General features: G+C 38.0%; 1 protein-coding gene across 3 annotated transcripts in view; it reads left to right on the forward strand.

Moving 5' to 3' along the window:
* cadm2a (cell adhesion molecule 2a) overlaps window positions 1-16,139 on the forward strand; it is a 209,510-nt gene that overhangs the window by 165,680 nt on the left and 27,691 nt on the right. For all 3 annotated transcript variants that reach the window (XM_068331827.1, XM_068331829.1, XM_068331828.1), the window contains 2 exons: window positions 5,840-5,992; window positions 8,929-9,066. In XM_068331827.1, the coding sequence (XP_068187928.1) occupies window positions 5,840-5,992; window positions 8,929-9,066 (291 nt within the window). The remainder of the gene's footprint in view (window positions 1-5,839; window positions 5,993-8,928; window positions 9,067-16,139) is intronic.

A 16,139-nucleotide genomic window follows, 5' to 3' on the forward strand; every position in this document is an offset into this window, starting at 1 on the left:
TATCGCGCATTTTACATTTTAAAAGCATTGTGTGCCTCGGAGAGGAATAACAGGTAAAGGAGGTGGAGAAACAGATGAGATACAGAATATACTTCAAGATATTCAATAAACATGGCAACGCTGTTGCCCTCCCCCACCTCTCTCTCACTTGCTCACTCTCGCTCACACACACACACACACACACACACACACACACACACACACACACACATACACACTCACACATACACACTCACACATATACATACCCAAACTCAAGTCACCAGATGGGTTGTTGACAAGGAAAAGAGAGCGGCCGTATTCAGGCGCAGGCAGCTGAATGTATAGTCTGAAATTTGCACTTTTCTCATTATAAAACTGTGTCACATGAATGAGCAAACACCTGCCAAGGTTCTATACTAATATATACTGTCTCTAGATAGATGAAGGGAGAAGGGGCGGGGGTGGTGGTGGTGGGGGGGCAGGGGAAAGGATGAGAGAGGACAGGTCAGGAGGGAAAAGAGAGATGGGAAATAAAGGGTGTATAAAATGAAATGTGAGAACATGAAGGCTCAGTGAGTGTGAGTGTAACGTCACATTATTTGCTTATGCATGCAGTCAGTATGCCAGACAATAAACACATACAAATTATATTTCCCTTCATACACACATACGCGCATTTCCAACCCACACTGTTGACTTTCGTGCTGTTTTTAATGATGGAGAGTAGCCGGGAAAAAAATGCTAGCTATGCAGCCAATTTATTTGGATATGTGCTGGTTGACTGTTCTATATAGTGTGTGAGTGGGTATATATATATACAGTATATACGGAGAGAGAGAGAGAAAGAGAGAGGGTGTGTATATAAATAATGTCTCTGATGCTCTGAGGTCATCTTCCCAGTGATTAGATGCTATTTTTTGAATCCCTGGTGATGTACAAAACAATAACAATAAAATAAACATGAACTGTGTGTGGAAACAGACTTTATTCTCTCCGTGTTGAATTGGAAGCTTTTTGGGTTGTGGTTTGGTTCTTTTGGTTGGTTTCCAAACCAACTTTTGGTTGGTTTCCAAACCAAAACATTTATCAGAAAAAAATAAATGCTGTTACATATTGTTACTGAATTACTTATGACTATTATTAATTTAAGAGAAACCATTCTAACATTTTTGACTTTCTCTTCATGCAGCTTCGCTCTGATGTCTTTTCATTCTGACCCTTCACAGATTTCTTCAAAATAAGAGTAGGCTATGTCTCATCACTCTTATCTCTCGCTTTGTTATTATGGGGCAAACAGGGCTTATGGTCATTTATTTTTTTCTTATCTCATTGTCGTGGCTGCATTTAGATGAACCTTGACAGTCGTTAGCACCAGTAATTAAATGAGAAATCTACCAGTAATTTAAATGCATCTACTTTTGCAAACTCATAATTGTCACAGTGTTATTTTGCTCTGAGTAAACAAATACATTTAACACAGATTTTTTTTTAACTTTACATTTTGATAAGACACATGCAGACTATAATGAAAAATAAGAAAGGACATGCCTGCACATTAGAGCATTTCAGTATCAACAGTCACATTACTTTTTTATTCCAATGTAATAAATATGCTGCTGAATACAAAAAGAAAATACTTGTCCTAATTTCTGATGAATGGTCATAAGGAGAAGTCTGTATGGTGTAACTTCTTTCAGATTTAAGGGCAGCATTCACTGATTGTGTGTCTGCCTGAAGTGTTTTCGGGTCAGTGGAGGAGAGATAACGCCTGGCATAATCTCTGTATCTGATCACAGTGTAAACCCAGTGTCACGGCTGCTAGCTTGTCTACAAACATACGTTTGGTCTGTGCATGCATTTCCCAGTTGTCTTTGTTTTCAGAGATCTGCTGTTAAGCTGGGAGCAGACGTTTGAGTTGTTTCTGTGAGTTAGAGGAAAACGAAACGGACACTTTACTGTGAACTCTAAGTCAAGCCTTTTACAGATATATGTATGGATTCACAAATATTGCTGTGTTTGCACTGATTGGAAATTTATACAAGTTTGGTCTGTATTGTTTTGCAGTACTGCTATTGGAGATGTTATATTTCACTACTACAGTATTAAATTTCCAAAGTATATTTTTGGTTTATTGGACCCTGTATCTTATCATATAAAGGTAATTGATATTTATCAGGCATGACTTTGAATACCATTTTTATCTTTTCCATAGCAAACTATTCTTATAGAAACATGTAGAATGATTCATACAGTACTTTTTCAAACAGAAGTAAGCTGTTGAAACGTTCTTGTATTTTTCAATACATTACAAAAAATAAAAAATATCGTACTTAGAATTGTAGAACACAAATCAGACTTTCTGCAGGAAAACTCAATAGATGGAACTTTGCAAAGAATTAACTCTGAATCATTTCCCAAGCTCTACAGTCTTTTTCTGCAGTACACTGTATATACATGCTCATTTGTGAACAGTTTAAGTAGTTGCAGGTATTTTTTTCTAGCCCCAGGTCACTCGCTCATTATTTCATATAATAGGTGCAGCCATACTAAAGGCCACCGTCATACAGACCTCTACCGTATCTTGTTTTTTCAGAGTGAACTACCTGTGTGGCTCAAGCTGCTGCTTAACAAAAGACTAGTCAAGTGCTAAGGGGATTTACCAATTAGTTCTCTATAAATAAACACAATGCTGAGGTTATTTTTTGTTGATCTCAATATCCAGGTCACAGGAATGAGAAGAAAGATCGAGAACAAGATGGGATACTTTCTGGTGTATTCTAGATTTAACTATCAAAAATGTTTTAAAAGTAAGTCCTATGTTACATGTATATTTACCTGTGTGTTTTCACAGGTAAATTTGAATGGCGTTTAGCTTTTGCAATGACAGCGTCCAGATTTATATTAATGAGACAAGCTGTAAAAAAATTTTTAAAAAGTATCCTCACTGGATATATGGTGAATCTTTGATTATGTATGATATATTCATGCTTCTAAATCCAGCATGAATCCGCTCTTCCATGGGGATCAGGATGGCACCGAAACTGAAAATGTGCTGATCCCCATCTATAACTATTAGAATCTGAGTTATCAGTCTCTTAACGGTCGATTGACATCATGTTGTAACTCTCTGGGGATGACCAAAAAGTCAGAATATTCCATACAGGCCTACTTATCAAACAACTGTCAATATATCCACTCACCTGGACTAACTCAATCCCAGACCCACTGTTGAGAAGAGGGAAGGGAGAGTTGTATCACAACAGCCAGCAACAGTAAATGTATTTTCTGATATTTGGCAGCTCATACTTTCTTCCTCATAGCAAATAGGACAACAGTTGAAAAGAGGCATTGTTTAAATTGCACGCATTCTCCTGTGAGTTATGTGACTTGCAGACAGATTGAGGTCTGCAGGAAAGAGAGACAGTGATAGAGATATACCTGCATGCTGCCAAAGACAATCTGCTATTCCTCTGGAACCAGTCGAAATAATCTCTTATTTGTCTTAGTTTGTTGTTTGATAAAACCAAGCGTCCACCGTTTGTGTGTAAATCCATGCTACACGAACGATACCATATTTTCGAGACGCGTCTCAAATCTTAATCAAGTCTAAATCTAATTCTGTAGATTTGCATAAATGGCCTTCCATACTCGGAGAAAACAGAAACGTGCTGTCACCAGCGCCAAGCCTAAAGATAGGTTTTGCGCTTGTACCGACGTGTCACGGCTGCTCAGGCTGGGTGCACAGCATGTAGAGATAACTAGTGTTGTGAGGGAGGGGAAGGTACAGAACAAATGCAGTAATAAATTAGAGAGAGCAGCTGTCGTTTAGCCAAACTGATTACAACTCTACTGCTGCATACTAGAGGTGTTTAGGCTGGAATTGGCGGAGCAAAGCTATCCTTCCCCTGGCAGGAGAAATGACATGAGATACCGTGCGCTACTGAAATTTCACTACTCATGTTGGTTCTGTGATAATTGTTGCAATGAACACACGGGAGCTGGAAAGGATGTGTCTGATTGTTTTCATAGTCATCACAAAAGGCTGGAGCTTTAACAAAAGCTGACACATTACAGCTGAAAACATGTATGATGTGACGGCGGTTCAATGAAAGTTAATGCTAGTAATATACCATGAGCGCCATGAATCACAGCAGAGTGAAGACGTGTGTGCAGTGTTTAATAAAACTCTTTCACAACTGTATTGAACATCTCTGAAATTGTCTTTCTCAGTAAATATATGGAAAGATATTTCTTACTTTTATAACTCATATAGTGCATAAACAAGTTAATTGGAGATTTGCATAGTAAAAGAGAAAGTACTTCAATTAATTATCGGGAAATCAGTGAGGTGCAGTTTATTTGAGAAAGTAAAGGACTTTGTCTAAAAATACTCGCTTAAAGACGGGATGTAATGCCAGTTGTGCTTTGGATACATTAGAGGGGGTTTTTCTCTCCATTCAGTCTGAAACCCTTTAAAGAAACCTCTAAACGCACATTGTTCCCATCCCTGGGTTTTCTATGTTTAATGCTATGCTCAAAAATACTGGAGTATAATAATCTTCGTTCATGCAACCTCACAAAAGGAAAATATTATTAGCTAATCTGCGAATAATGAAACCTCTCTTTTTTTTGCCCAATATCACACAATCACTGCCACTCCCTGCACTTTCTTGAATTTGGTACCAATACATTCCGTTGTTGAGTGAAACCTAATCGGCTGTAGCTTTTCATATCAATATAACCTTTTTATAAACTGCAAAAAGGAAGGCTTGATTGAATCTCACAAGCAGCCACACATTAAAATAGAATGCATGAAACACTTTCTTTACTCTTTTCATAATGTCCTCTCTGTAATTTTAATTTTATCCAACATTTGACCCCTTGGACACAGCAAGCATGAATCATGTCAAGTTGTTACCCCATTCTAGAATCAAAGTGCTTGCTCCCACTCTATCACAGATAAAAAATCTACTTTGAAGACCACAGAGTATCTTCCAACTAGCTGTGCAATTACAGCAGATCCATTGCAACCTTCTCAACGTGCCAAATCGTCATTAGGCCTCTTTCTCAGCTTGTTATTACAGTATTGATTTCCATTCCCTCTATGTCTTTTGGAAGATTACATTTTCATAAAAGTAAATGTCTACAAGGCTGTCAAGCAGGGAAGAAGAACTCATGAATTCATTGTCAGATTCAACAGTTTAGAGGTCACTTTTTATACAATGTTGGATGTTTTCCATGTATTTAAATCATTTTACTGTATGCACAAAATTGCTGGATTTGGCTCAGATCAGGGATGTTTATTTCAAAGAAGGAAACAATGAAAATGAGTTTTGCACCTTTTGGCACCGGCAATAAATATAACAAACTGATAAGTTTGGCTTTTCCCAAGCTCACATTAAGCAAAAATAATGTCTTCAGCTAAATTTCAATTATTTTTGGAGTATTGACATTTTTATAGTATTAGAATTTAAAATAAAAAAAAGATTAATGTGTGGGGTTGACATGGTACTTCTGTTGTTTTGTCAATACGCAAAATATTCGCATTTGATCTGTGTTTCCCACCTGCCTTACATTTATTAAAGTTTATTACTGCAATGCAAAAAACATAACTCAAAATAGTTCATCAAATAAAAAGAGCACAAGATTCAACTATACAAACATCAGGACACCAAATACATCAGAATAATGCCATTGATGCTGTGTCAGTAATCTGTATTGCAGGAAGCATGCATCCAAGCAGCACTGCTGAGAAATCCTTCATCACTCTAGTTTGTTAAGTGGGATTCAGATTTGATTCTACTTTAAACAGTTTGCATTGCTCTCTAATTCTTTGTCCCTGTCTGACTCTGCCCAGCTTTAAGGGACAACAGGATCGAACTGGTGCACGCATCATGGTCGGAGTTGACCATCAGTATCACTGATGTCACGCTGTCTGATGAAGGCATGTACACCTGTTCTCTCTTCACCATGCCTGTCAGAACAGCCAAAGCCTACCTGACGGTTCTAGGTAAGTACAGGATTTACACAAGTGGTGTTTTGCTCAGAGGTAGAAAAGTTTATTTGTGGATAAGCTGTTACATAACGGTATGTCTGTAATAGCATCATTTTTTGGAGTGCACACCTCCTACATTACAAGTGGGGATAATACTTTGTGGTCTAAAAACTGTAAAGAAAGATCTACTCATAGAAATTTGCTATGAAATAACTAAAAATTTCTTAATACCGTATACTTAATTAGAGAAGCTGCTGTTTAAAAAAGAAATAGTAAATCATTCACTATCAGCATTCTTCAGACTATTTGTTGAATATAAAAACGCTCCAAAAAACACTGCACTGTGAGACCAGTGTCATAACCAAACCTGTTGTGTAGAAACAACAAAAATTGCCTAAATTATGATAAGGATGTGCAGAAATCTGAGGTCAATCACAATAAAAAAAAAAAAGATAAAATAATAACATAATTTTAGACATTATTAATGCATTCAACAGATTTTGTAGTGCAGTCAGAATAAAATGACAGAAAATTGAAAGGTAACTTTTTTTCAATTTAAAACATTTACGATTTTCTTTGTTGTTGCTGTTGTCTTATTTTGAAAGAAACTGTTCCTTCAGACAAATAAAAACATATCATTAGGCTTCCTCGTAATGTTTGAGTTGTGATCGTAGCCCCACAAAAACATCGTCTCATTTCCTGCCGCTGGGCTTATTATCTCTCCAATTAGTTTTTGCTAATGTTAATAGATGAGTGTGTGCACCCCAGGACCATTAGCTGGCTTTCTGGTTAACAAGCATTCAGAGAATTAGAGACATTAGTGGCTACTGTTCAATAAGGATATGGAGAAAATTATTTTGCATTACTGAACAATGCTTAATGGAGCAAACCAGGAAACAGGGAGATTTAATACACGTACAAAATGGCCTGGAAATGGCTGCTTTATCAGCTGTTGTGTCAGAACTGTGAAAGCTGGGAATAAAGACAACAAATAATACCAAACCATTAAATAAAAAGCAATGAAATGAGTGTCACATTCACATCCCATTTTGGTGAGTAAATATCAACCGGAGTTTGTCTATTACCACAAACACCTTAGAAAACATTCAATTCCAAACAAATCAGCAAAATGATTCCGGTGGCTGTGAGGTTTTATTCAGTCTGTATGTGATCCGCATGCCAACAGCAGGATACAATTACTTTGCTAACACAATGAAGTTTAGCTCTTATACTGTTTCCCTTGTTAACCATAAAGGTTTATGGCATTTGCATGCTAATATTTGCTAATTAGAACTAGACACAAGTACAGCTGAGGGTAACGTGAAGGTATTTCTTCATAAACATATTGAATCATTTAAATTTGACCAGACCTGTGATGTAAGATGGAGGCTAAGTACTCAGTCAATAAAATGTACTGTATGAGGCACTCGAATATGTACAAAAAAGGTTAGTTGCAATTCATCCCCATAGATTTCCATAGGTAACGTCGACATGGGGATCCATACAGAACAATCTCAGCTCCTCTCATCTCTCATCTCATCCAAGAATGTTTGAGACAACTTGCTCAGAAGCACACACATGAACATTGTGTAGAAGACAGGTCAGAGTCGTCACAGTCATTACACGCCATGAATGCCTTGATTAAAATGTCACAATATTTCATCTTTTCAAGACGGACGGTTTAACTCGTCCTCACCAGACAAACACTAAATTGTTCCAAGTGATTAACTTTGCAATTTGCTCTCAATAACTTACTCAAAATGCACCAGGCAGCAGAAATTATGGTTTAATCTCTTTTTCATATCTTGTAAACACTCTTGACTATACGGTAACTGTCGTGCACACATTTATGACCCACAGCTGGTACATTGACGATGCACATGCATGCGCAACAAAAGCACAAGGACTCACTATATTCACACATTCACACAGATAGATGAAAGCGTTACAGCCTTCAGCGACCCAGAGGGAACATGTCTATAAGATGAACATCGTATTTGATCTGTTCTCATTCAGACAGAAACACCATTCAACTCTTTCTTTGAGTCAAGCCACACTGACTCTTTTGCATAACTAAACATTCACTACAGTGCAGAAGGCCATTCGCACTCTGCCCTACATAAAAACCTCACATTGAAAAATATTCACGGAAAAACATGCACATTAAATGTGTGCATATGCTATGTAAAAGGATCTCATTGTCCAATGTGTCTTTAAATCGATAGCTGGTGTTCCGACTGTGTATGCAAACATGTGGTAAACAGAATAGAGGGAGACCTTTATGCCTGGTAATAAACTTTACGGGAGGTGGAGAGACAGACAAGGCCAGAGTCAATGGCATTGACTGACAGACCTTTCAGTCACCCAACTCAAGGCAGGTTTCATGCTCATTGACATCAGAAGGGCAGACATGGCACACTTAAATCACTCATTATGGAAAAGGCCAGAACTACATTTTCTTTGCAAATATGTGTCCTCCTTTGCAAGGAAAAAGCACATCTTTCTACTTACTTCCTGTTCTATCTATCCATGAGAATATTTTATCTTCTTTTTTTGTTGTCAATGATTCAGTATTTACTGTCGGAACTACTGTATTTGCAGTGAAATCTGCTCACACAACTTGACATGGACTGAAACCTTGACTATGTTGCTTTTGATTTATTTAATGCAATTTTTCATTTTACCAGACCAAACACAACATAAAGAAACTACCTTCTTAGCTGAATACTATAGATGTAGGAGATGTCTCACTGGTAGTGAGACTATTCGTGTCAGCAAAAAGTCTCTTTGAGGAGGATGTTGCTGCTGGGTAATCTGCTCTTTAATGTCTCTGCAGGGGTTTGAGCTGCAGAAGAATTTCCAAATAAGGCACAATAATGTTGTGGTTGCATGTTGACGTGATGCTGGGTGTGAGTTAGTTCCGTAGGGATGATTTCCATTCCCTACTTCAGGTGTGCCAGAGAAGCCAGAGATCGACGGCCTGACGAAGCCCGCCCTGGAGGGAGACCACATCACTCTGACCTGCATCACTCAGGGCAGCAAGCCCGCTGCCGACCTGCGCTGGTTCAGGAACGAAAAAGAGATCAAAGGTATTTCACATCTACTGTATTTCTATTCTGACCAGACATTATATCAATTCATCTTATTGCAGTTTGTATGTTGAGCCTATAGTTCCCTTGAAAGATGCTTGAAAGGATGTGCAGAAGCATCTGTTCTTGTTTTTTACATTCCACTTCAAAGCGGTGATGTTTTGTAATTGTGTGTTTGTGTGTTCGTCCGTCCATCCGTCCGTTAGTCCAACACATATCTTGGCAACCGTTGCTGATAGAAAGATGAAACAAAAAGCGCATTGGGGATGAAAATGAGATGATGACCTTGAGCTTGAAAATTAGGTCAAGGTTAAATTTCAACTTTTGTGCACTCAGGAACCAGATAAAATAGACAGACAAGGGAGAAGGCCAGTGTGATTGAGACCATAGATCAAAGCACTAGGTCAGTAGGTCAGAGCGCTAGCTTTGATCTTTGGCCTATGCAAGTAGGTCAGGGTAAAATTTTGAATTCAGGGGTGTCACGGGATGATGCAGTCTGTGACTGCATTGGTTCTTCTTTTTTGTTGTTGTTTCTGGGTTTTTTTCTGTGAAACTGACATCATGAAGCTGCTTCACTTGATGTCTCAGTTATGTATTGTTTTGTTCAGAACAAGTTCTTTCTAATAGAGCGGACTCACCATGTTTCCTGAGGCCTCAGACACACCGTACACATTGTTATCAGAGGGCTGCTTTGAATCACACCGTCTGGACAAAACTCCTCATTTCCACAAGGCTGTAGCCTCCGTCATAATCTACCCGACCTACACTTGTTTGAATGAGAGTGAGGAAGTGACAGGAAAGAGACCAGGGACACAAAATTATGAAATCTACTATTTTAGTGTTTTTTTTGTTGTTTTTTTGGTTTTTGTTCGTTTTATCAAATTTAATATTTAACCCAGTGGGACAGACTGTCACAGATCAGCAACAACATTTCAGACCCCCACTAAGTTTTTTTTTTAAATTCTATTTTATAAAGCAGATTGAAAGCATACGCTATGACAAAATGCAAACTGGTTTTACTTGTTTAAATGAGTGCAAGTGTTACCGTTCAGAATTATAGGTGATTATTTTAACAGTTTTATTTATTTTTGCTTTCTTAAAGACACTTTCACAATCAAGAGATCATTGAACGTCAGTGAGAACAATAAACAGCCAAGTGATGCTTTCTGTAAATGCTCAGTTAGATGTAAATTAATATTAAAAACATATTTGAGATGCAAAACAAACACAGGCACGTTAAAGATAAAGTAAAAAGAAGGTACCAAAGCATACTCTCTATTGGTTCATTGAATCTTTCCCTATTTTATTCGCCTCCATAATTACAATATGTCACTTATTCACGTATTTATACCTGTTCATTATTGAAGTGTATTTTACATTGTTTTCATGCATTATATACACACATTTCTTTCACCACAGAAATGTGCAGTGGCATATTTCAAAATTAAGGGTTTAATTTTTTTAACCCTAAATTCGATGTTTATTTTCTTTGATGTGTAATTGGTACACAAAGGTTTGGATTCGCTCCAATAGATCATGTCAGACCGACAACCGCAACACAAGCTGCAACGGCCGCGATGCCCTTGGGGGCAACTAGTCTGCCAAGGTACATCCACGAAAAGTACTTGTTTGTGCCACTGACAGGTTCAGATTTGTATTCCGTGTGTCTCACTCCATTACAAAGAGGATCCCCACAGATAGACCGTGTTCTAAAGACTGAAATCATTTGTTAAAATAGAAAAATCCATGATGTCACAAACACACTTTCAGTTTGACAGAAAAATAACTTCCTGGTTCATCTTTAGTTTGCAAAATGCTAATAGTATTCCTTCAATATCGTGCACAACACTGATAAAACTTTTTGTTTTCCACATTATTCATTCAAGAAACATCATCATCATCATCACATCTTTATGTCCTGTTTATTATAGTTGGTCTTTCCACTTTATTTTTCATCTTGTTGCTCTTCTGAGGATGCTTATAGGAAAAGACTGTACACTAATTGGGAGAATGAGAATTTCTCCTTACAGGCTTTTTGTGTCTCTCGGGGTGATTATTGCCTCTCCCAGTGGCCCGCTACTGAGAGAGGAGCTCCCTGTAAGGCAAATGGAAATAAAGTCAGGACAAAATGTTCTTTTAAATTCACCACAGAAATTGAACAGGTAGAATTATCCTTGGTGGTTTGAAGGAAAGGCAGCCTCAAGAGAATATGCTATCCTATTAAGGTCAGCTGATATAATTCTCTCTCCAACGGCAATTCATCATTCACTGCTTTATACTATTACTGTACTCTCTCTCCCTCTGTATGTGTTTTATGTAGCATCTCAGCTTAGTTTTGATGATTTCTTAATGAGATACTCCTTCTACCCTAGTTTATGCCCAACTATCTCGCTTGAGGGTTTTTCAGGGTCCAGATAAGCAAGCATATAGCTTCAAATTAGTATTTATTCTCCACACAGTTTTAGGCACATATTAAGGTATCCTTTCATTTAATGAGTTGTAGTTGAGGGGAGATATTGAATTTCTGTCATTACTTTTCTCCTTGCTTCCTCAGAATATCTGGAAAATGGGGAAAGGCAAGGTTTTGGGTTTTTTTTGTAAAGCATATTTCATCAAGGCAATCCAAAGTGCCTTCATAAAAATGCTAAAGGCATAAAGCAATATAAAAGATTTTTCAGTTTTCTTAAAATCTCCATTGAACACAGCAAAGGATAGTTTGTTAACATGCTTTCCTCTGGTACCTAGCTTGTGATTATCTTTTTTTCATCATTCTGAAAGAAATAATATAGGCAGGTGTTTATAATGTGGAAACAACTCATTACCTCAAAGGAGGTGAAAAAAACACACCTCTTGATTAGCACCCTGCCTTTCCTGACAAGTACGTGGCTGTTTTTTTGTTTTTTTATTAGCAGTTCATTCCTCCTCCATGTGATGGTTTCGTCACATACAGTACTATATATTCAAGATGTGTTTATTTTCTTGTGATTATGGCTGGCTGGTGTGAAATGTCACCTGCAGAAGTCATTCTGGGTTGTTACACATGACACCGGTTGAGAGTTTGTGTCACGGCTGGCGGAATATGGACCCAAATGCAGAACACCAAAAGTGAATCTTCCATCCATGATTTAATGACAAACAAAAAATTCTCCAGACAGAACAAATCACAAAATTAGGACAGACTAACAGGAATCAAACTTGAGAAAACAAACCAGCAACAAGCTATGACAAAAACCTGGCTTAAAAAGCTTCATGATAATAACACCATCGATGTTCAGGTGTGAACGATCACAACGGTGTGGATGAGTCTCAGGTGTAGAGCCGTGGCTCCACCCACCAGCTTGGCCTCTCCCTGCTACACACCAGAACTGCCACGCCCAACCGTGACAGTTTGTATATAAATATAGCCTGTGTTACACTCCGAAAAAAGGGGGGATTAAAATCACCCACGGGCGATGCTGTTTTCTTACTCCAGGTGTATATTTTATTAATTTTTAATCCATCCACACGATGCTTGCCAACTTCTTCGAAACCCCACAAATCTCTCCTGTCTGGTCGCAGACCAAACCAATCTATTTCCATAGCTATAGATCCAGACAACCTTAATCCAAACAGAAATTATTCCATACAAACTGAAAATTCGTTCAGTTATCTCGTGTATACAAACTATGAGCATATTCTCAATTAAACATTTAAGTATTCCTATTTGCACACCATTCTTTTTCCACCATAACAGCATTTCTAAACTCTTGGACTATTACTGTCTGTTTTGCTTTTTCTTAACCCAATTAATATATCTTTTTATCATCTCTTTACCTAATTAATATCTCTAATTAGTATTTTCTTTAACTAATCTATTTCACTTGACCCTGTTGTGATATTTTCTTTAGCATTTCTAACAGATTTTTACTTATTATAGATTATCCACTTCTACACTCTATTACCATCTATTGCAAGCTGTTACACACTATTACATATGCATAACTCTGCGTTCACATTTCATAAAAACAAAGTTAACATAGTCATCTACTCTCTGACACTCTTGAAACTGACTGCATTAATAAACATAAGTACAAGATCGACACTTTTATACGCAATCTGTGTATATATATATGTGTAGGTGCAAAAGTGCTCATCCTCCTGACGGGTTCGGCGTGTGTTCAGTGTGAAAAGCCACCTGATTGTGGGTGACCACGTTGGGAATAAATGACAATTGTGACATATTGGTGTGGGATCTGGGGGAATAGAGAAGATTATATTACAGACAGAGCCACTGGAGCAGTCCATCACCCGTTCGCGTGCGCTTAACATACACCTAATGTTTGGTGTGTTTGTGCATGTGCGTGCATTTGCGTATACGTGTGGATCTACGTGAGCAAAATAGACGAATGGAGCAGACAGCCACCATATAAGGACATAAGCTTGTGTGTGTGGAATGGAATCCAATATTCCTATTTCTCAGTCTCTTTGTCCCTCAGATCCCCTCAGTCCCCACCCAGTAATGATATATTTCTATCTCAGTTACACACCGCAACCCAGAGAGACCTCTGCCAATATCACCACATGTACCACTTGTTTACACACCACTGAACCAGAGGGAGCTGCGCGGATACCAACCAAGGCAGAGATGAAATGAATATTTATTTCAGATATGGGTGGGGTTGTTCGCCATCATCCTGGTATTATCATAGACTGTGACCTAAACTGTAGAGGTTATTGCTTCATCGCGTTACAAGATAACTCTATTCCAAGTGGGCTTAAGGAAGAAAACATGAAGATTTAATGCGAAATTGCTTGCGGTCACATTCCCGTACTGTTGTCGAACTTGTTAGTCAAGGACAGGAAAGTATTGGAGCAGACAAACCTTACAATACTTCAGGTCATTGTCTACTGACTTTCCAGTACGCTACCGCTCTAGTCTACCTATTCACCAAAGGATTTAACAGTGACTGAACAACCTTTTGAAAATGTGCAGACTATTTCTCCATTTAGAGGTAATTGTCCTTGACTGCTCTGAGTGAGAACAGGATAACTTGGCCATCATTATTCTGAAGCTTTCTCGGGAAAGTGTTATTGAGGAAAGTGAATAGAAAATAGCTCTTGGAGCTCATTTCAAAGAGGATGATGGTGAAGTGGACAATACTGCTGGTGACACTAAAATTAGAAATAAGTTCAGGAATTTAAAGAAGTTTTGTTTGGTTATTTTTTTGGTTATTTCGGCATTGTTTGACAACTTGCACGAGGCTTAAAAGGTCTGTGCTGGGACTACATTTATACTATCCAGCTCCCCAGGGTGGAGCAAATCAATGGCCATTAAAGATGTAATTTCAAGATGGCTTCTGCAAGTCACAGTGCCATGAATAAAAGATGTGCCCACAGAAACACATATTCACCCTCTCTATCATGAGCAGTACAAGCTCTAAAGAACTTGCATGCATGCACACATGTAATGTGCAAACTGGTGCATGGACTGAGATTTATGGAAATGTATTAGATAGAGTATGAAATAAAACACCTGTCTGTCTTTTAGCCCCATCCTGCATCTTCTTGCAACTTGAATTTTTCGTTTTTCACTTTCATCTTAACCACAAGAAGAGCAGAGATAGTTATTGACGGATATGTCTTTCTCGTTTTTCTTTTTCTTCTCTTGGCTTGTGACCCCTTGATTAAATATACTTGTGTATAACTGTGGCTGACTTAAAGATGGGCAGGTCATATGTAGTTAAACCAACCGTCAATGCCTGTGAAGAGCAACATCGTGGAGGTGAAACACCTTTCTGGTGCTTTTAAATGCAATGCCACCGGGACCAACCAGACGTCTCATTTTGATGGCCAGCTTAAAACCATCTTCACTGTTTTTAACTCCGAGTACCAGGGGAGTTTTTGTCAGACAGGACATTATGATACAGGTTTTCCAGGCCCAGATAGAAACTGTCCTAACATTTAACAGTGCTCCCTGGTTGTATTCACCTGTCAGTTAGGTGCAAAGTCAAGCTGGGGAGACGGGTCAGAGTGAGGATGACTCTTGCAGGCAGACATATCTCTGAACACGGTACAGTAGCCAGAATGATTGAGGTGAAGTTCAGGTTTAATCATATCAACCCAGTTTCTCATCTGAGAGAAAGCTCACACGTTATGACCTTATGCAACATGTTTACTTCTTTTTGCATAGTGACTTTTACTGCATTTAACCTTTCAGAACACTATATTTTGGTTGCCCTTACCCCGACATACAAAACTCAGCAGTCATTCTCTGCCTTTCTCATCCATCCCTTCATTTTTTTTTTCTTGCTTCGTCCGTCTTTTCTGTGAAATGGCATAAAAAGATTCGGATTCTTACATTTTTGTGCCTGTCATTGCCATTTTATAATCCTCCACGGTGCTGTCTTGGCGCATAACAATGATGCAGAGCTCTGCTCACCCACCCACCCAGAGAACAGTGCGCCGCAGTCACAGCCAAATCTTGCCAGGATTATTGGTTAAGGAGAGGCATCAGAGTTGGATATTATATGCGGTTTATTTTCTTTATTTCTAATAACATATACTGTTTTTAAAAAAAAATTTTTTACATTTAATTTCAATTCAATAATTCTATATTATGAGCAGATTCATTCCTTGGTCTCCCCTAATCCAGTTTTGATTGATTGCAAGCTAGGAATTGATATTCAACTGTTTTTATTTATTTATTTTGCAAGTGATAGTATGTAGTGCTATTCACGCTCACTCACACACACTTTCCTTAAGGATTAAAATAAAGTTTTCATTATTCAAGAAGGGTTTTTTTAACCTAAGGGTTATTAAGGCATTACTGTGTGACACCGCTGTGTGACATCTCTGATACTGTTTTTGTGTTTGATCTTGAAAGCATGTTAGCAAAGTAAAATAAAACTTGTCCCCATTCAAAACTCAATTTTCCATTTTTTTTTTTTACCAAATGGAAGTGTTTGATAGGAACACGAAATGAAAATGATTGTCTGCAAATTCTGTAAGACTCATCAGTAAAGGCCAAGCCTTAGCCCGTTCCAGTGATAAAGATATTTGCTTTGAAGTAACACAATTTCAGGTTGGCAAGGTTT

This window comes from Antennarius striatus, chromosome 13 (genome assembly GCF_040054535.1).
Source record: "Antennarius striatus isolate MH-2024 chromosome 13, ASM4005453v1, whole genome shotgun sequence".
Classification (NCBI taxonomy): Eukaryota; Metazoa; Chordata; class Actinopteri; order Lophiiformes; family Antennariidae; genus Antennarius; species Antennarius striatus.